The 20888-nt window shown below is 53.0% G+C and overlaps 1 protein-coding gene across 9 annotated transcripts in view; it reads right to left on the bottom strand.

Annotated features, from left to right (window-relative positions):
- The window catches only part of TPCN1 (two pore segment channel 1), a 42679-nt gene extending 22253 nt beyond the window's left edge, over positions 1-20426 (bottom strand). The window contains exons 1-3 of one of the 9 annotated variants that reach the window (XM_080559125.1): positions 20349-20426; positions 18983-19223; positions 1960-2084 (exon numbers count right to left, since the gene is read on the bottom strand). In XM_080559125.1, coding sequence (XP_080415251.1) covers positions 1960-2084; positions 18983-19094 — 237 coding nt within the window. In that variant the 5' untranslated portion in view covers positions 19095-19223; positions 20349-20426. Of the gene's footprint in view, positions 1-56; positions 1900-1959; positions 2085-4816; positions 5377-15500; positions 16403-16504; positions 18911-18982; positions 19594-20299 lie in introns of those variants that run through there. The other 8 variants (XM_080559126.1, XM_080559123.1, XM_080559124.1 and 5 more) reach the window with 8 other exon arrangements.
- Between the last annotated feature and the right edge of the window lie 462 nt (positions 20427-20888).

Below are 20888 nucleotides of genomic sequence, written 5' to 3'. Positions count from 1 at the left end.
CCCAACGAACAGGCTTTTATAAGGACGGGATACAATTCCCAATGGGCTGTTCCCACCTCACAGCCTGACATTCATCTGGTTATTGAGGAATGAACTCCACACGCATGGGGCATCCCCTTCTGTTTGTCAGCACATTTCAGTAATGAACTCGTTAATATCCACCAGCCCCTGCTTCAGAAACCCTTGAGGTTTTCCAAAACGAGGAAGAGCCTTGAAGGAGTTTACAAAGGCAGGAGGAATCTTCAGTCGACATCCCAGCGCAAACACTGCACCTCATCTGTTTGCAACCACTTCCATACGTTTGCAGCTCTCTTTGATTAAACTTCTCCAGGACAGAGCAGAAAAACACACAGATAAGCTCTGGGGCACCTGGCCGACAGTCGCTCCTCCTTATCTTGGCCTCGAAGAATGCCTGCGAGAAAACATGCTTGGGAGCCCTGGCAGCGAAGGCATGGAGCAGAGAGACAGACTCCATGAAAAATTAACAAGTCTCTATGCTGATTTATCATTTCCTCTTAGAGAGAGAGCTTAATTAATGTTAAAAGGTCAGATACTCCATCTTAACAGTTTGCCTTCAACTGATTTTAAACAGCTGCACCGTCGCTATTTTTAATTCTAGGACAAAGCTTAGCTCGAGGAGAGTTCGGAAAAGGTTTTTCGTGAAGAACCATCCAGCAGCTTCTTCTGTCTTGAGCCGATGGTTTAAGCAAGGGAAGCCACCCACAGGAGACTTGTTGGCTCTTGGAAAACGTCAAATGAGAACATTTTTCCCCAGCTGGGACACTCAGGCACACACACACTTTTCTGTTTGAATGAATATCTTTCCATCAAAGAAGAATCGCTGTAATTGCAAAATGGATAACGAGATCCACAAACAGGACCTCCTTTAAGAGGTGAAGCGTTCTCAAGACTAATTCAAAAGAGGGTTTCAAACGCGTCTCATTGAGGCGCCTCGCAGGCAAGCTCACACTCTGAGTAAGAACAAACAAACACTGCCAGGTCAGGGAGCCAGATTGCAGGCAGGACAAAACCCAGCAGCAAGCTCCATAAAACGCAAGCCCCCCCACTCAAAGGGAGAGCTAGCTTAGATCAGCAGGGCATTCTTATTCACGCCTGACAAAACACATTTGCAGAATGAAAAATAGTCTCAATTCTGCCTCTTGGTAGCCAAGCAATTCGAAACGTGGCTGGACAGCAAAGTCCTCGCATTCAGATAAGACGCTCTTGCCTCCAGCTACTGCTTCACATAAACAATCTGCACGCTCTTTAAGTTATGTCTACTTCGTTTCAAGGACATTGTCATTATGGCCATTGGTCAAGGCAGCAGCAAGACTAATCTGCATGTGAAGGGCCAAGCCTGCTGTGTGCATTACCATCAGACACTGCAGCAGCTCAATGAACCTTTGCAGAACATCTCCCATAATCGTGAGTTTAAACAAAAGCCCAGGAGGGGCTGGGGTTACCATTATCTTGTCCATGCTGCTCTAGCATAAGCTGAAGCATCAGCAAGGTCCAAGCCTCCCAGGTTTTAAAATGGCAGAGGAGCCACGACTGGCAGTCCCCTGGCGCAGGAGCAGGGTAGCTCTGGTAGCTAATGCATTACACCAGGCAGCAATATTACAAATATTATCATTTTCTTGTTCTAATAGGGGTGTTCCTATAACTCAAAGATGCACTGAACCTCTCCACTACAAAGTCCTCAGCATGGGGAGAAGATGGGTAGCCCCAGCTTGCTCAGTGCTTCCCAAACTACTTACCAGAGCCCATCTGAAGGCACTTGCATCTTCCTTCTCTTAAGATCCCTTTGCAAAGGACTGATTTTTTATTTTCATTTTTTAACCCCAGGACTGAAGCTCTTTGCTTCTCACAACCAAGAGCTATCATAGCTTCAGATGTCCCCTTTTTTTTTCATATATTTTTTTTTTTTTTAAACACAATGCACTGAAGACCAGGGCTCACCTGGAGGTAGATCGCTGCCTCTTGGTAGTTCATTTCCCAGTTGTGGCGGGCAGAGCTTTGCTGCGCGCAGCAGTCCCCGGCAGCAGGGCTGGAGGCATCGTGGATAACGTCATAGCTACCTCCATCTGCATCGGGGCAACAGGAGAGAAAACGATTTACAACTAAGTGAGCTGAGATGGGTCAGGGAGCAGGCAAACAAGCCAGGCAGCGGGAGCAGGAACAGGCATTGAGAGGCAACGGAGCGCCCAAGGAACTGGCAGTGTGCACGCAGTGGTTGAGCCTTCCCACGTAGGGGCTTTTAAGAGGCACACTCAGACTCAACACCTCAACACGGGAATGCCCCCAGAAGACCATCAAAGGGACAGGATCCCATTTAATGCAACAAGCAGGTCTCCTGCCTCGGGAGAGCCATGCTGTCACGTCCCTAAAACACCACCACCAGTCAAACTGCAAAGAGGCAGCAAGCACTGAGGCTGCAGGGCGTACTAGCAGCAGTAGTACAATATTTCCAGGAGAAAAACCTCATTTTTCAGAGCTCTTCAGTCATTAAACAACGCACCTTTGCAACGCTTTTTGGTGCAGTTAAGCACCCATCTCCTTCTGATGAGAAGGAACAGCAAAGTTAATTTTCAGTCCATATCCCACAGATTTACTTTGAGATGTCTCCGCCACCAGTAAAGCATTACAAAGCAATGCTTTACTGAACATCTGTACGAGGTTTCGTAACTAAAAATTCCATTTAAAAATACAACTCAGTTGCAAAGAGCAGCTCCCAAGCATAGCTACACACGCAGATCACCCTTCCCATGGGAAAGCTGAGCAGGACACGTAAATAAGCTCCAGCACTCGCTCGCGTGCATGTTCTACAGCCTCGGTGCTATTAAGACACACGGAACACACATGAAGACCATCACTGTTCACAGAGAGATGCCATTTCTTCTTCTGGGATGGGAATTTGTGTTTTGCAGCTTCGATGACGAGCACTACGCAGACCCCGCAGAGGTGAGGCCGGCGCTGGAGCTCCCCGGAGCTCCCCTCGGTACCCAAACCACGCCGGGGTTCTCGCTCTCAGCAGGACTTCCCTCCTCCACGGCCCCGTTTTCCCCAGGAAGGCGCCTCTCAGATTGACCCTACCAGCACAAAAGTGCTGAATTCCCCCTTTCTACGAGCACAGACGCTGTGATGGAGCAGTTGGCTCTCTCTGTGCTGCTACGGGGTGGGGAAAAACAACAGCGAGTTTCTTTTCCTCTCCCACAACGGGATGCTGAGGATTTGCTGCACCTCTTCCCTATAAGAAAACAGCCCTCATTAAACAAGGGTCAGGTTTTTCTGGAAAACCTCAGAGTGAAGAGGCCACGCCAGACCTCTGTACCCCTCGTAGCGGCTCCTGCAAGGTCAGCAGCCCCAGCACCGAGGCAGAGCCCCGCTGCCTTTCCCACCCCCTAATCAAACTCAGACAGCACTTATCGGAGGTTTGTGAAAGCCTCCCAGGCTGCAGGCAGATTGCTGGAACCCTGCAGCATTCAGCCTGCTTCTCTTCGCTTCCCCCATACCTTTAAAAGACCTCTCCACGTTCAGCTGAATGTTTCGGTGGGGCCGATTGCTCCCCCAGACCCCATTCTGAAACCCTAAATGAGCACAGCTCTTAGAGGGGGGGAGTAAACACAGATGATGAAGCTTTTCATTTATCCACAGAACTGGAACGCCAGTCTTCGTCGTGGATTTGCTTTTTAACTGAAAGATACCAGCAAAGAAGGCAGAAGCTTTACACTGGGAGCTCTACAAAGTTCTTCAAAAGCGATTCTTTGCAGAGCTTTTACTGCGTGCACGCTCCAAAGAGAGACTCCCTTGGACTGCAGCCTGACTGCAAACCCCTTTGTGGGAAAGATGCTTAGCAGGGCGCTGGAAGACCACGTACGGGCTCCACGAGGCTCCAGGCACCCCTCCAGCTGCTCCTTCAGCATTCGGTGGCTGGGGCATGGCCGCAGGGTTCCTCGCTCCGAACTGCACCGCCTGCTCCAGGTCCCTACGGGACTCAGCTCAACTCGAAGCACAGAGAGAGCGGAGAGAAAATCCCCGAGTCGTTCGTCCCTCGCAATTCAGGAGATGGTGAAAAAGCAGAGAGCCAACACCTTGGCTACCCCAGCTCTTCTGGGGAAAGGGGACATGTTCAGGAGGTTGCCACCCTGGTTATTGGAGCACACTGAAACGTTTCAGGATGTCAAAACATGCCAGGCACAAACCAGCAAAGTTTTGCAGGGCTAAACAAGGCACCAGAACGCTGCTCCTACCCAAAGACACCGAACTACCTTTAAACTTGAATTCTTTCCCACAGACAAACCTCTCTCCGTAAAGGCCCAACTCAGGGAAAAGCTACGCCGCAGTAAAAAAAGAGAGAACATCTCCCTGCCTTTCACAGCCAGCTCACAGCTGAAGCAGAAAGGATGTGCCAGGGAGATCAAGCCTGCGAACAGCTCTCAGAGACACAAGAAGTAACTCCAGAAACCCCGCTATTTGCCTCCTGCCTGCCCCAGGCATCATCTTTCCAGGCACAGACAGCAGAAACGTTGCAGCGCAGAGCTGCGTTTCGTGGCTGGGCTCCTTCCCCACCAGGTACCAGAAGGCTGATCTAGCGTCCCCGAGGCAACGGCATCATCTGGGTAATAAATAATAATAATAATAATAAAAAAAAACAAAACAACAACAACCGACTTGAGCAGCGTCTCTCTGCCTGCTCGCTTGGCAGCCCTCCAGCCGGCTAATTTCCTCAGCTGCTCCCACGCTAACAATGACACAGAGTAATGCCAGCCCCGCTCCGCTTCGGCTCGTGCCGCAGCGCGTCCCCGGCGGCGGTTACCGTCGGTGGGGAGCTCGATGAGGTAGGAGGATCTCTCCACGGGACTCCCGCGGTCCTCCAAGTAGATGGCAGGAGGCTCTCTCCACCGCATGGCAGCCGGCGCTGCCTCCCCGAGTCGCTCCCCGGTTGCTCAGGGCAGAGCCACGCGCAGGAGGGTTTCCTCCGAGCTCCGCGGGGCCGCGCGCATCTTCCCCTTCCCGCTGAGGAAGGCGGCTCGGAGCTCGGTTGAATCGCTTCCCTCTCGCCGTCCCGCAGGCAGGATGCTGGAAGGTTTTGCTGGCGGGCAAAACTGCTTTTAAGAATGAGTGTGGTTGGAGAGCAAGGCTCGGCGCGCCACGCTCTCCTGTCCTGGCGCGGAGCAGGGTTTGCTCCCCAGGGAACGCGAGGAACCGAAGGGAGAGGAGCCAGAGTCCCGCTGTGACTAGTCAGCACATCTCCCCCCACCTCCCTCAGCAAAAAAAAAAAAAAAAACAGAAGAAAATAAAACATTTGCCAAGTTCACGGTACAAGGGGCGTGACGGAGCAAGCGGACGGGGCTGCTCACAGATGGCAGAGCTTCCTTCCACACTTGTGTAACTTATCCCAGACGTTCCCCGAGAAGGGAAAGAGGGAGGGGGGGGGGGAAAAAAGGAGGAAAAAAAAAGAAAAAAGCAAAACCAGCTGGCTGCTTACACAAGGCATCCGGAACGATACTGCCGGGACTGCAACGTTTCCATTCAGTGCAGCAGAGCATGCTCCTGTGTAAATAGTTTCCATATGTCATCATTACAATAAAAAACAAAAAGGAAGAAAGAGAAGGAGCATAAACTCTCCAGAGCCCAAACCTCTCCCTTTGCAAAACAAATTCCCTGCTTCAGGGAAGGAAAAACTCCGAGGGCTGAGAGGGAGGGAAGCAAGGAACCAGGGAGAAACTCAAGTCTATTTGGATATTCACTGTTTGATCTTTGTTACCTGCGTTTAATAACTTTTAAATCCAGCTGGAAGCCTGCTAGGAGTTCAGGGAGTTACAAACCAACTCCACGGGGCAGCCCCACGCGTGCCTCGGGGCTCCCCCAGGCTGGCTCTCATCACCCTGTGCCGCAGCTGTTCTGCTTTCTAGCAAGCACAGACTTTTTATGGCGTTACCCTGAAACAGGCTTAGATGTTGCTAATGAGACTCCAAAGCCATGTGTCTGTACCAGATTAAGGGGGGGGTTCTCCTAGAAGGCTACGGAGGCCTACCCGTGATGGCAGGACACCACAGGCTGCAGGGAAGGCAGCCCAAGGGACAGAACTGAACAGAAATGTTCTCATAGCTCAACACACCGCTCGTACAGCTCACACATCACGTGCACGCTCCACGTAAGCCAGCAAAACGAACGGTGCTGGCGTTAGGGGTTGCAGACACGAGTAATATCTCCCTCAGAGGCAAATAAAGGCAGGCAGAGGACACAGGACTGAGGTGCGAGGACACAACTTCGCTCACGCCGCCTTATGAGGTCATTCCTTCTCCGTTAAGCATAACTTGGCACCAGCTTGGCCTTTTGTTTCCTTCTTGCAACCATGTTTGTGAGAAGTGCTGCCCTGCATTTACCCCTCTCCAGGAAGGAACAAGCCTTGTGGTTATTACTCCTTCCTTGGGAAGAGGCAGGACCTCTGTCGAGAGGCACTTGCCAGCCACCTCGTCTCAGGGGAGCAGTGTCTCGCTGTCGGGGCTGGGTGCTATTCCAGCAGTGCCTGCTGCTCGAGGCAAGTCAGACTTCCCCGAGCTGAGCAAATATTTCACGCCTCCAGATGTGCAACCTGGCCTTAACGGCACGAGCATCGTGGGTCTAACCCCAGCAGGGAGAGCACGAAGCAGTCTACGTCGCATTTTCTCACTGCGGCACTCAGCCATCTGACCGGTGCCCTTTCTTTCCAGGCTCTGCCACGCCACCTCTGTTTCTTACGCCACCCACTCCGACTGCATTCATGTCCGGGTACCCAAACTCGGCTGGCCGCAGGCTTTCAGCTGCAGAGAAGTGTAAGCAGGCGCCCAGCAGCATGTGGCACGTGCCCATGGAGGATGGAGGACGGCATTTGGTGCCTCCAAAGGCTCCCAGAAGTGCTCCTCTCCTGGGAACTCCCCAGCAGCTGAGCCGTGCAGCGGGTGCCACTGCAGAAGATGCAGCTTTGAAAAACCACGGAAAGAAGGGAGAGGGCTACCCTTCCCTGCACGAGCTCCTTCAGCCCCAAAGCCAAGATTTTGACAGCACACAGGCCAGACAAATCCCCACAGCAGCTGTGGCCTGGAAGCAGCCAGACCCTGAAGAGGCACCGAGCACGCTGGCATCGCATCGGCACCAACGACGGCGTTTCCCTCTCCGCACGTTGATGTGCCACGGAGCTTCACCTCCGGCGGATTTATCACTCCGCTTCCCTCCGGTGCCATTGATAAGCAACTGCTCCTTTTATTCTCAAGTGCCGAGGCGTGAGCACGCACGCATTTGGCTCGTCAAGGCCAGGCTCACCTACCCGGGAGGGGAAAAAAAAAAAAAAGCTGGAAGCCGCCTGGAAAGCACAGCTGGTTTGGCACCGAGCCATGCAGCTCGGAGGTGAGAGACAGGCAGCGAGCTCAGCGCCCTCCGTGTGCCACTGACAAGGGAGGTGATGCAGGACCCAGCCTTTAGGTCCAGAATATCCCAGCACCCAGCCAGGGGATGTGATGGGGACGATGCCAAGGGACAGGGACGATGCCACGGGATGGGGACGACACTTGCAGAGGCAACGGCATCGGGGCTCTTTGTCTTGCTGCACTCTTGCAGCCTCCACCAGCTGCGAACCTCAAACAAACAAAGCCACGTCGGCTTCCCATTTAGCACAGGAAAGTTTTTCCAAAATATGGATGTTGCCACTTCCTCTTAGCGGTACGAGACGATTCGAGCCTCCCGTCTTCACTTTTATTTGAGACTCCCGTTAGTTCCTGCAGCACGCACACGAGCTCGCTTCCCGCTGTCATCCAGCACGCTACAGGGAGCTGGATCCGCAGGAAGGATGAGCAGATGTCCCCCAGCATGGTAAGCCACTTTTTGTACATTATTGCCTCTTACCAATTGTGCTGCCTATCTCCTTATACTGAATACAACTTAAACCCTGCATTGTTTAGGGGACTGCTGCATCCTTGCTAACGTCTGCACCGCGCACACTTAAAAGCACCGAGGCACCAGCGACGCACAATGACTGAAGAGCTAAAGCATTGTCGGAAACTGTTTTGTCTCAGCAGAAGCAGTGCCTCCAGTCAGCTCTTGCTCCGAGCGGGTCAGAGCCCGAATTTAGCTAGCTGCTTGTTCTGCCGCTCGCTACGCGACGCGATGATTCACACCGGCATTCGCTTCCTGCACCACCCTGCTGGGGACAGAGAGACAGTCATAAGGAAGAGAAAAAAAAAAAAAAGATAAAATAGTGGGAGGCTTCAGAGAAAACAGGGATGAGAATAATTCATGGGCTTCATGAGAAAGTCCATGGGCTATAAGGAGGGAGCAGAACCAGGCACCTGCACGATCTGAGAACGTAAAACAAAGGAGCTCCTGCTTCTTTTAACGCAGGTCCCAAGCATTTTTAATCAGCAAAACTCACGTAAGAGGAAAGGTTGCATTAGGAAGACATAGTTAAGAATTAAGAACCTCGCTTTTGTGTTCAGCCCAGTTGCTGCTGGTTTCATATCCTCTATTTGTGAACTTAACAACTGAACCTTTCCACCACAAAAAGGAGAAGTCAGAGCCACAACAGAAGGATCACCTACAGGCCCATAGAATCCATCCTTTTAGCAGCTAACACGCTCTGTAATTCTGTCGGTCCCATCGTATCACAGCGACAAGGGCTCTACAGATACAGAGACACTGTTCTGTAACTGGAATTAAACATCTGAGCATTGAAACAACTCGCTTCGAATGGAAAAACAGCTGGGAACACTACGCTTTTTGTTGACCCCAGCAAAAAAAGAGGCAAGCTCTGCCTGTGACTCATGAGAAAGGCCAGACATGAGATGTACGCACCCGGTTATGATCCACAGCTTTTAGGGAAGTAACCGAAAGGGAAAGAGACAACATCGGAATCCCTCGGATAGGGCATTTCTTTAACACATCCTGCTACACGAAGGAATTTCCTCTTTTTGTTCCAGAAAGGGAAACGCATGCCTCACGGCTTTAACATGCCAGAGATCTGCTCCAGCACCAGCACCACGTCAGCATTTCCAGGGCGCGTTCCTCGTTTCAATTCTCCAAAGCAGAGCTTTTGCGTTCTCCCGATGCACTTTGGAAAGACGTTTGATGAAGCTGCAGCCTGGCCTTTTTAAGGGAAGCAGCACTCTGCCAGGTCCAGCTTCCAGTTTTTTCCACCGGCGGCTCTCTGAGGCAGCCGCGATACCAGCAGTGGGAAGCAGAGAAGCTCCTTGCTTACATGAGACCAGCACTACTCCGAGCAACCAACCTGCATGGCCGCGGTTCGCTCCCGTAGCAGCAGCTCTCATAATTCCTCCAAAATCAGCCAGCCTCTGCACGACTCAACAAACACATCCACCTACAGTACCATGATGGAGAGCAAAGCCTTGTCAAACTCCGGCCAGCTCCTTTACAGAGGAGGACGAGACCCTGGATGAAACAGGTACTGAAACCACAGGATTTACCTAGGTAAAGACCCACCTGCTGCTCATCCACCGCCTCCGCCGGTCCTCGCAGCCCTACCCCGCATTGCCTCCCGCAGCCAGCGCTGGAGCGGAGCTAGGATGGAGTCAGCCAAAGCTGCTAATGAGGCACCTAATTACCTGACCTTTCCACCCCGAGGAGAGAGGGGTAGCAAGAAAACGAGTAAAAATAAGGTTTCATGGCAAAACTCGGACGCCTTACCGTTGCGGGCTGAGATCAGAGGGAGCTGTTTGTACGGTGCAGCAGGGAGAGGTACGCAGTTATGTTTCGTGGTGTTAGCATAAGGCTCCACAGCGCTTCTTCTGAAATACAACACTGCCACATCTCTGCTGTCTCTCAGGGTGCCTCCGCCAGGGAACGGCAGCTGCCGGCAGCAGAGGAAGATGCTGTAAAGGCATGGGGGAAACCCCAGCCCCAGTGCTGTCTGAAAAGGAAGCATTAAGAAAGAGAAGATGCCAGCATATTCTATGGAAAGCGCTGCTGGCAGGAACTGGATAGGGCACGTGTAATAGCTGGGGAGGAAGGGAAGAGCACTGGAAGCCCAGCACACGTGGATGCGTTGGTTATTCGAGCCAGCACGGATGCAAACATCACATGCCTACCCCGATCTTACTCTTGTTTGAAGGACGAAGGAACATACACGAGGGCTGCCCGTCAGGCAGCTCACAGAGCAGCTGGCTGCACAGCCTCCATTCGTATTGCTCACATCCTCCATCTAAACACACCAGGCACACCACTGCCAGGACATATCTTTTCAGAATACTATCAGCCTACCTTGTAACCTCACAAGATAAATAAATGCATGACTTTGGGTTCGTCTGATGCTCTTGTCCATAAGCCTGACATTAAAAAACCCGCCCTTAAATTACAGATTTCAGGAGAGCTGCTGCTGGTCTCCCATTATTTTGCCTGGGAACCTGTGGCTGACTGACCTGCCATCGCCATCCTGCTGGTCACCTTTTGGGGCTGCAACAACGTCCCTGTCCCAGCAACATGCAGACTGCTACACCTGTAGCCTTAAGGGGAAAAAAAAATACATCTGCTGACTTTTAAATGCCCCACTTAGGGATCAGCTCAGTGCTCTGAAGCCTCCCCCTTCGCAACCAGCAGAGATGAGGCCCTTCCACCAGCCTTGGTCACTTCTTTCCCCCATCCCTCACCCCGCTGTAAGATGCCTGCGTGCATTTACTTCGCCCAGCAGGATCCACGGGGTCACTTGCTTGCACCTCCAGCAGCTCAGGAAAAGCAGAGCACTTCATACTACCTGAGGGCAGCAAGGCAGAGAGAGGAATTCCAGCAAGCCTGGCTAAACAGCGATCCCCCTTGCACCAGGAAAATCAAGCAGCTGTGCAAGAAGAGCAGCATTTTCCCATCTCCGCAGGGACTCGCAGCTAGCGAGCTAGCTACACAACCAGCTGGGCACAGCCGGGTTGTGTTGTAGGACCACCACGCTGAAGAGAGGTCATCCACAGCCCTCGCGCCTCCGAGCAGGCGCCGATCCTTCCGTGCGGGGTGGCCATGCCACAGGAAAAAGGGACGGGCTGCAGAAAGGCTGCACTAAGGCTGAGACCTCTGCCCTGCACACCTCCTTCAGAGCCCCTTCGCTGCAGCGAGCGGCCTGAAAGCACCAGCTGTAGAGGATGGCATCCCCTTCCTCCTCTGCCTGCATCTGATCCTACTGCTAGTGACACAGGACTGTTAACGACACAAACAACTCACCGGTGAGGTTTGACCCAGGGATTTCAGTGCAGGGTTGCTCACTTAGCCCTACACCTCTCCACTCAGTTAACCAAGAGCAGGAACGTGTCTGTGTATGCTAGTGAAATCCTTCAGCGGGCTACGTCGCTTCTGGACAACAAACTTCCAAACCTGCTGAGGATGGCGGAAGCGTTCCAAAAAAATATGGCTACAGCTGGAATAACAGACAGCTGAGACGTGCCCAGATGACAATATCTGCTACACGACTGCCTGCCACACACGTACGTGAGCAGCTCGTGTGTCCAGCCCCGTAATATCAGAAGGTTTAACATGGCAGCGCGCGGGGATGCATCCTAAATTTTCATCCCCTATGTAAGCACGAAAAGAAAAGCTTTTTGTCCCAGGCGGAAAGCCAGATCACGATGAAAAGAAAACCAGCGCTGGGTAGGGGCTCCAAACCCCCACGCTACGATTCAAAGCACAGCAGTCTGTCCTCGTCGTCCTCCGGATCCTCCATCGTTGCTGCGGCAGACCAACACACACACACACACACACACTCACACACCTTTTCTGCCTCCCTCTCTCCCAGCTGAGGCCAGCAGCAGCAGCACAGGTGCAGGAGCTCCCTGCTGAACGGCTCGCGAGAAGCAGATGGCTGCAAGCCTAAAGCTGCTCCGGCAGCTCCCTGTAAAGAAAGCAGCCATGCAGAAGTCAGGCAGCGCCTCGACATGCAAAAAGCAATTATGCCAAAGACACGGGGAGAGCCCTGCAAGGTCCAGATCAAAAGCCAGGGACGCTGGAGACGAGAAAGGCCCATCAAATTCAGCGCACTTTTCCCAGCTTCAGGATCAGAAATGGAGCGTTCTGCCTCATAAATTCTACTTCCAGCAAATTCGAGCTTAAATCCCCTGAAGGCAATAAGGAAGAGGCAATCAACAACAACTCTAACCACTTCACAGATGCTCCTGTTTAGTTTATACAGCACTTCTTACAGCATTCAAATGGGTAAAATGGGATTTCAACGCAGGGGGGCTGACGGCAGCAGGCAGGATTCCTCAGTGAAGATACCAAGGGCAAAGGAAGTTCTGAGCAGCATCACATCGGTTATGATGAGTGAACTCAGCGTGCTCAGCCTCTGCTCATTTCAATCTGCCAGTAAGCGAGCTTGGCTGAACCGAACATCCTGCATTGACAGTGCCTTAAAAATCCACAGGAATCGTAAAAATGAGGGGGGAAAAAAAAAACAAAAAAAACCAAAACCACGAACAAACTGATGCGTTCCCTGGGAAGCCATGAAAAAACTAATCGCCGTTTGCTTCCAACTGCTGTTCCGCTTCCTGAGCCAAATGTTCCCAAGTCAGCTGAGGAGTGACCGGCTAGAGCTGGAAAGTGGTCGCTTTCAAACCGCAGCCTGAACACTCCCGGGCTCCTTAACAGCTTTTATAGCCCCGGGACCACCTGCTCGAGAAGCGGAGCCCTGCGAGGCCGCGGCACGCGGTCTCCCACCTAGAGGGATCAGCCTGGGGGGACAACGCGCAGCCTGGCCTGCTCTTCCGCTCCCCCACCCGAAAGAGGAGAGCCGCACGCAGGGAAGATACGCACCAAAGGCTGCCTCCCTCTAAGCCTCAAGGTCGTTAGCTCGGTCTGCACAAAAGGAGCGCGAGGAAGCTGCCAGGCGCCTCGCCCCGCTCTGCGGCATCCTCCCTAACTTACAGCAAACCTGCATGAAAGATGGGATCCGTCGCTCGTGCTCTGGGAGATGACAAAGGAGAGGGAACCGTTTGACTCCGGAATCATGGAACGCTAACCCAAGTCTCCTTTACCTTGCAGACGCTTTTGCTTGCTCAGATTTGAACAGCGTGGGGCATTCAGGACGAAATCATTATTTTATTTTATTTTTTACTGCGCGAAAGAGTCAACAGTGCAGGGATTCTGTTTGACAAAGCATCCTACTGTGAAGCACACAATGTGCGCATTGTGCAAACTGATCTCCTGCAGGGCTAAGAAAACAAGGCAGGCTCAAAAAAAAAAAGTAATACACGTGCTAACTGTGGCTCACAATACCTCCTGGTACTCTCCTCCGCTCGTGGCTTCTCTTCGGGAGGTACCACATTTCCAGAGTCACGTTGAGAATCTCTCGATAAAAACTCCTTTGTGAGGCCTGGACAACGCCGAGCGCTGTTTCTCTTCAATCAGAGATACCAGCTCTGCCTCTCGTTACAGTATTCTATGCAGAGCCAAGGCATCCTGCCTTAAACCCTGAATTCTCGGTGTAAATGAGATTCCAGGGGATGTGTATTTGGAACTTCCCAGCAGATACACATTTTTCTGCTGTTTCCAGCATGGTATCACAAGATACTCAGCATCTCTTGAAAACTTGCCTCCTTCCTCTGAGTTCACAGAGCTCATCACCCGGGGAAATGGATTGTACCGAAGGAGAAAACAATAATCTCCTTACGTTTCGGGTGTTCATTTCTCTTTCCAATATTTTCACCCCTCGCTCATCTCGGAGGCAGTTTTGCTTCGCTTTGCTTGCTTAAAACATTCATTACAAGTCATCTAGGCCAGGAAAGGATTAGAGGAGCACTGGCAGAAGTTGCAAAAACGCAAGGTTGTTAGGTTGGAGCAGAGACTTTCAGGGGCATAAACAACAGCTCAGCACCGAACTTGTGCTTCAGAAGAAAATAATTCCCCTGTACGTAAATTTTGAAGAAGGCACACGCCATGAAAAACAAAGCACGCACAGAAATGTAAACCAGGAGCTCTTACCACGTAGCCTACCTGCAAATTTCCACAAGAGGCATAACCTACACTTTCCAGACGAGACGCGTTGACCACGGCGACGTTAACTGACTTACCCTAGGAGCAGATTCAGCAGCAGAACCAGGTCGCTTCCAAACGGAGGTCCCAGTCCTGTGCCCTGGCCACGCTTCACCTCTAACGCAGCAGCTGAAGTGCTGCTGCCGGAACTAATTAAAGGCCAATCAGTAGAACCAGGAGCCACGACGAGAGGAAGATATCCTGCGTAGCATCCAAGAAGGCGACCAGATAACCCAAAGGCTGTCTGAGAGCCTGGCTGCCAAAGATCTCGGGATTTGCCAGGTCCGCTGCAGGCACTCGTTTGTTTTGTCGTCCCCTATTTCTCCGCACCAATTAGCTACAGCGCTTCCCCAGCGTTATTAGTGCTCAGCCCACACAACCAGCTTCTGGGTACTCACTTTCATACACAGGGATTACAGATCCCAGAGGATTTATTAAATCCACTAGGTATCTGACATGTAAAACACTTCAAAAGGTGGCAAAGTCAGAAGGCTTTCACAATTACGGCGGCTCCTCGAGAAGCAGAGCTGCTGAGGGTCTGTGCGGTCACCGCATCGCCCCCAAAGCCAAGGATTTACTCTCTGCCCATTCCCTCAGCCCACCAGACCACGTGCAGTTGGTTTACACCTGAAATCTCTCCCCTCCTCTCGCTGCACCTAAAGCAACAGGAGGAGGAAGGCAGCGGGGGTGTCTGAGGAGGGACTCACTGAGCAGAAGGGCTGAAGCTGCGGGCTACGGGGACAGACTCGGTCTCCTTTCGCTGCTGCTACAGCCACGTTATGGAACCTGATCCAGCACAGAAGAGAACCGTGTCCCTTCAGGTTGCATCGATTACTGGAGAAATCAAAATCCAGGCTGCTCACGGGTCTCAAAAGAAGGCTAGCTGTCCCCGATCCTGCGCCACTCCTGCAGGCCTGTGCCTACCTGTGGATCAGTAAGCGGTATGCTGAAAAGAAAGACGAGACACCCAACTAATGGCACAGACTCCGTTTTCCAGAACGCCACAAGGGCTCCCACCGACCGATTATGAGCAGAAGAGCGTTGCCAAAAGCCTCTTCCCTCACTCCATCCAGGAGCAGGGCCAAGGTGCAGAACCAAGACCGTCCTTCACAGCGCCCCGAAGGCACCACGCTCCACTGCAGAGCGGTGCTCACCGGCCAGCAGCATGCTTGCCTTGGCCAAATTCAGACCCTCCAGCCTCACCCGCAGCGAAGTGCCGGCTCCTTTACGTGCTCTGGGCCACCTTCTCCTCCGCAGCAGTGCACGGGCACAGAGGCACGTTCCTCGACAGCTCCCTGCTTGCCACCCAAGAGGGCAGGCTGGCTCTAGTCCTCCTGAAAACTGGCTCGTTGGGCAGCGGGCACCGAGGCGGCAGAGGCCCACCTCACCGCTCAGAGTTACACCTTCCTGTTTTCCAACAACCCTTCCAGAAAACATCGCCCCTGGCTGTCGCAGCCGCCCCCCCCGCACCTCCCCAGGCACACACAGTAATTCTTTTTTATTACCTCAATAGCAGATGCAGTTGCTTTCCTGTAAGAACCCAGAGTTTAAAGACGACTTCTTCCACTTGCCATAATCCATTGTGCGGGAGAAACAGACAGACAATATCACATTGTTCCCCGCACAACGCCTGGAGCTGTACTTTCTGCTCTGAGCGCACTGAGACTCCACTTGAGGCTACAGCAATTTCCACGCAGGGGGCAGAGGGGGATCTTCTACCTGATCTAATACAGGGTAAATCAATGTGCTCTCATTTATTGCTTATAATTCCCATCAGCTCGAGGAGAGGCACTGTCCTAGAGCTTCAAGGCTATCCCCGCTGGCATTGTGCAGGAAAACACGCCTCGCTCGTGGAGGTATTTTGAGATCCCCGTTTGAATACACCCTAGGAGCGGAGCGAGGCCAGGGACCGCTCAGCCCGGGCTGCCTCTCACCCTTTTCAGTACACGACTTTGGGCAAGGTCACGCAACGACTGCAGCCCTGGTTTTGCCTCCTGTAAGATCCAGAATTAGTCACTCGCCTCGGATAAGCGTTGGGAAGCTTAACGAGAGCGTGTCCAGATTCCCCGATAAGACGTAGCAGGGAAGGGCAGCGTCGTGCTAATTAGCGCGAGCCACGGATTCGAGTGATGACAGCGCTCCTCTCCGCCTCCTCCAGCTGCTGGAGCTCGTGCAAGAATGACCCAGCACCGCAATCCTTCACGCTGCATTCAGAGAACCGCCTGCACCACAGGGACCACGTTTTTCTGGACGTGAGCTGAATTCCAGCCAACTTTGCAGGATTCTGACCTTTCGGGGCGGCTGAAGAGACGTGCACCCCAGCACAGGACAAGGAAGGCAGAGCTTTAATATTCCTCCCCATGCAAGTACTTGCTTCCATTAAGGGCTTAAGAGGTGCATGATTAGGGAGATTAATTTTTGCAAGTGGACATTTTCTTTAAGAACGTAATTTTCCACACGGTTTTCTCATTTAGCTCCCTTTTACTCTAATCCCAAAGCAATCACTTACCCAAAAGAGAACTTTTCGGCGAGATTCTAAAAGGAACACACTCTCGCAATTTAAGCCGTTCTTTTTACATCAGCAACAGGCTTGTTTTCAGAAACCTGGGCACTGCTTACTCCAATCTGCCTGCACTTCCAGACAACCAACACCGAGAGTCCCCAACTACAAACTCATTCGTCCAAGGACCGGTTGCACAACCTGCGTCACGGATCAAGTTAAAAAAAAGGAAAAAGAAGAAAGAAAAGGCACAAGAAGTTCCTTTAAAAAGAAAAAACACAACACAGGGTGAGAGCCAATATACTGGAACTACACCCAGAGCTTACTAAGAGATGGCTGAGACAGCCCGGAACATGGATTAAAATTCGGAGAGGTAAATGACACAGCAGCACAGGACAGGACAGCGACTTGATTATCCACCTCTGACACGTCATTTAGCCCAAGGGTGGCTACACCCACTTCGTCTTACCTATCGTCTGCTTCCCAGGTGGCACTAAGGGTATTTCGACAGCCGGTATCTGGGGACAAACCTGAACAAACGCACGGTGTTCAACCTGCCACCGAGTCCCCAGGAGCCTGTGGCCAGGCACAGGCACACCGTTCCTCCGAATTCTGCTCGAATAATCTGTTATCAGAGCTCAGGAATAAGGAAAACAAAACAAGAAGCACACAGCCCCCTGACCTTCCCTGTCGCCATGCCCTCATCACCCTACCAGGCTCTCCCTCTCCTGAAAATAAGGCTTCTCACACACTTCTCCCTGGCAAAGACAGGCCTTTGAATAAGAATGTGAAACTGTACGCTTTTTTAACGTCACTTCTCTGCATTTCACAGTAGATTATCTTTGCAGGCAAGGAATAAAGCTAGAGCACACGTCATGTTTTTTAAACAAGCTTAATTTTGCCAGTGATGGCCTAAGTCTGCTCACTGCCTAATTTAAGCTTCCCGCTTCCCGGCGATAAACGTGCCTTTCAAGTTGCTCATGCTACCCTTCCTCTCTTAATCTCTCATCCCCTCTTGCAGTACCACCGGCTTCAGAAGGCTCCCCATGATTCAGTGTCGCTTGCACAGAATAAGCTTTATATTTTTCCCAGCAAATGCAACTTTAACAGGGATTAAAACATAGCAAAAGAACAGCTCTGCAACACCGAGACCCTCTGTTCAAAGCACATCAGCAAACGGATTCTCAAAAACTACACACCAATCTCCTAAAAAGCACAAAATCAGTCCCTCCACAACCTCCCTGTATTTCGAGGGAAGCAAATTTTGGAATATTTTTAATACGTTCATTCTCAAACCCATGCTTAAACACCATCACGTTGGCTTTAACCAGATGATAAACCCATATACTTCTTCTTTACAGGCACAGGAGGTGGGTGGACCAAAAGGCAAGAGAGGAGAGATTAAAATTAGTCACAAAAAACCCTATAACAGGATGAAGGAAGCAGTCTCTCTTCTATTTAAGTTACAAATCGAGAGCTAAACTTCAAGAAAAACAGATGCAATAGAGCAGCAACGCAGCAGAGCTTAGGGAAAGTCATCTGGGCAATTTAGCCAGGGATTTGTGTGGCAGGGGCAGGAGAGGAGAAGTTGTGACTGCCAGAAACGAGCCACTAGCTCAGGAAGTCAGAGGAGGAGAAAATTAAGGGAACATGTATCATTGCAAGAGAGATACCAAGTGACAGAATCGCAGAGGAGGTATGGATCGGAGCTATAATGCAGCAAAGAGGGGCCAGGAACTTATTAATATGTCAGAAATTTTAGGCTTGAAAAAAACGTGAACAGGATGACCAGATGGGTGCAGGTGCACACACCTGCAGTGTCAGGTGGAAGTCAGAGAGATGCACCAAACAATATCGCTAAAATACATTTGGTGAGGTGTAACAACAACAACAAAACCTCACTGCACGCTGAAGCACAGGTGAAGCTGCGCTGCTGAGAAGTTCGCCCTCTCCCAGGGCTCACAGGACGGCTCCGTCCCACCGAGTGCCTGGGGTTTACAGGAGCACGGATACATTGCCTGAAGTACTCCTGATTCTTTGGTAAGGTTACAGTGAGGATTTTAAAGGGATTTACCAGCACATACACCTTTTGTTACAGCAAAAAATCAGATCGTGGGCTACAAATAGGCAAAGCAACAGTTGTGAAAGCCAGCACAGTGGGGCCAAGGAAAGGAGAAGCCCTGGGGCAATGCACAGGAAGGGAGAGCCGGGGTAAGGACAGCGATGCCACAGGTCATTATGCAGAAATCAGAGAGAAGAGTTAAAAAAGGCACAGAGCAGTGCCTCCGGTGTGCTCCACCCCACCTGGGGGCTACCAGCAAGCAACACAACCACCACCCCCGGTCTGGTTTCCTCGGGCAGCCGCCGGGACGTCGAGGGACAGCTCCAGGAATTCCAGGTTCTGGCAGGCACGGGGAAGAGCAGCGCTGCAAAGGAAAGCGAGCGAGGCCATTTTTTGGCAGGCAGAAAGAACTACAGGGCTCTTACTTTCATTGGGCAGCTCCTCCCGATCCAGGTCGTCGAGCGGGGCCGAGGCGTTGCTCCCGCTGTCGTCCAGGGTGAGGATGAGGGGCACGTCATCGTCCATGCTCACGGCCATGCTGGCCCTCGCGAGGCTCCTGCTGCAAGAAGTGCACCCCCGACGAGTCCCGATAACGCCTGCTGCGGCTCTACGCGTGGAAGGGCTCCGTCAGCAGCTCTCCCCGCAAAGCCTTCCATCGGGAGCGTCCTGTGGGTGTGCGGACACGGAGAGAGGCTCGCCCATCCCTACGCACTGCTCGCCTCCAAATATCGGCGCGGGGCACTCGGCTCGGGGCCGTTACCGGTCCCAAATCTCGCCCAGGGGGAGGCAGCGGGTGCCCACCTGCCCCGCGGGGTCTGCGGCTCGCGGGACGGCCCCGGGCGGCAGGGGGAGGCTGCGGGAGGCCGAGCGGAGGCGGGAGGCCGGCATGGCGCTAGGAGCCCGCAAAGCGCATGGCTCGGCCTCGACGCCTCCGCTGGAGGGGCTGCGCTCACGGGGCTGGTGCTGGGGCAAAAATCCCCCTGGAGGAGGCAAAAATCCCCCTGAAGGAGGCAAAAATCCCCCTGAAGGAGGCAAAAATACCTCTGGAGGGGGAAAAAATCCCCCTGGAAAGTGCAAAAATCCTCCTGAACAGTGAAAAATTCCTTTCGGAGGGGGGTAAAATTCGTCCTGGAGGAGGCAAAATCCCTCCTGAATGGTGAAAAATTCCCCTTAGAGGGGGCAAAATTCCTCCTGAATGATGCAAAATCAGTTCTCAAGGGGGGCAAAAGTCCTGGAGGGTGCAAAATCCCTCCTGGAGGGTGCAAAATTCCTCCTGGAGGAGGCAATGTTCCCCCTAGAAGGGGCAAAATTCTCCCTGGAGGGGGCAAAATCGCTTCTGAAAGGTGAAAATCTCCTTCTGGAGAGGGCAAACTCCTCCTGGAAGGGGCAAAATCCCTTCTGAATGATGAGAACTCCCTTCCGGAGGGTGCAGAATTCCTCCTGGGGGAGGCAAAATCCTTCCTGGAGGGGGAAAATTCCCCCTGGAAGAGGCAAAATCCCTCCTGGAAGGTGCAAAATTCCCCCTGCAGAGGGCAAAAATCCTCTTAAATGACGCAAAATCCCTTCTGGAGGGGGCAGAACTTCCCCTAGAGGGGGCAAAATCCCTCCTGAGGGGGGCAAATCCCTCCTACGGGGGCAGGCAGAGGCGCCCCACGGCCGAGCCCCTCACAGCGAGCTCCCCCCGCCCGGCCTCCACCGCCCCCCCTCCCGCCGAGCCGCCCCGGGGCCGGACGGAGCCGAACCGAGCCGAGCGGAGCCGAACGCAGCCGAACCGAGCCGAACCCGCCGCACCTCAGCGCCCTCGCACCGCTGCGCCCCGCCCCTCCCGCTCCTCATTGGTCCAGCCGCGGTGCGCCTCCCCGCGTCCCGCCAATCAGCGCTCGGAGGTCGCTTCGCCCCGCCCACCTCCTGCTCACCGCTCCGCTGCTGCGGATTGTTCCCGCCTCCCTCCGCCGCTTCGCTTTCTCATTGGGTAGCGGGGCTGCCCATCCGGAGAGAGGAGGGCGTTGATTGGCTCGTGGGGGCGTGGAGGGCGGAACGGCATCACGAGGCAAGCCGCACGCCTACGGAGGGGAAGGAAAGGGCGGGCTTTGGGGGGGGGGGGAGGAGCAGCGCGGGCTGCTATTGGCTGCGTGAGGAGGCTGCGCGGGGTCAGGGGTGCGCGCGGCCGTTGCCTAGCAACGGGGCGCCGGGCCTAGGCCTAGGGCCAGGCCCAGGCCCAGCACCAGGCCCAGGCCCGGGCCCCATGCGGTGCCGCGGCTCGCAGCAGCGCTGTGGTGCCTCGGAGAACCCCCCATTAAGGCATCGCCGTCCCGCACAGACGCAGCGTGA

Source organism: Anser brachyrhynchus, assembly GCF_964034855.1.
Source record: "Anser brachyrhynchus genome assembly, chromosome: 17".
NCBI lineage: Eukaryota > Metazoa > Chordata > Aves > Anseriformes > Anatidae > Anser > Anser brachyrhynchus.
Note: the sequence above shows the minus strand (reverse complement) of the source record. Positions and strands in the feature narration are given on the sequence as shown.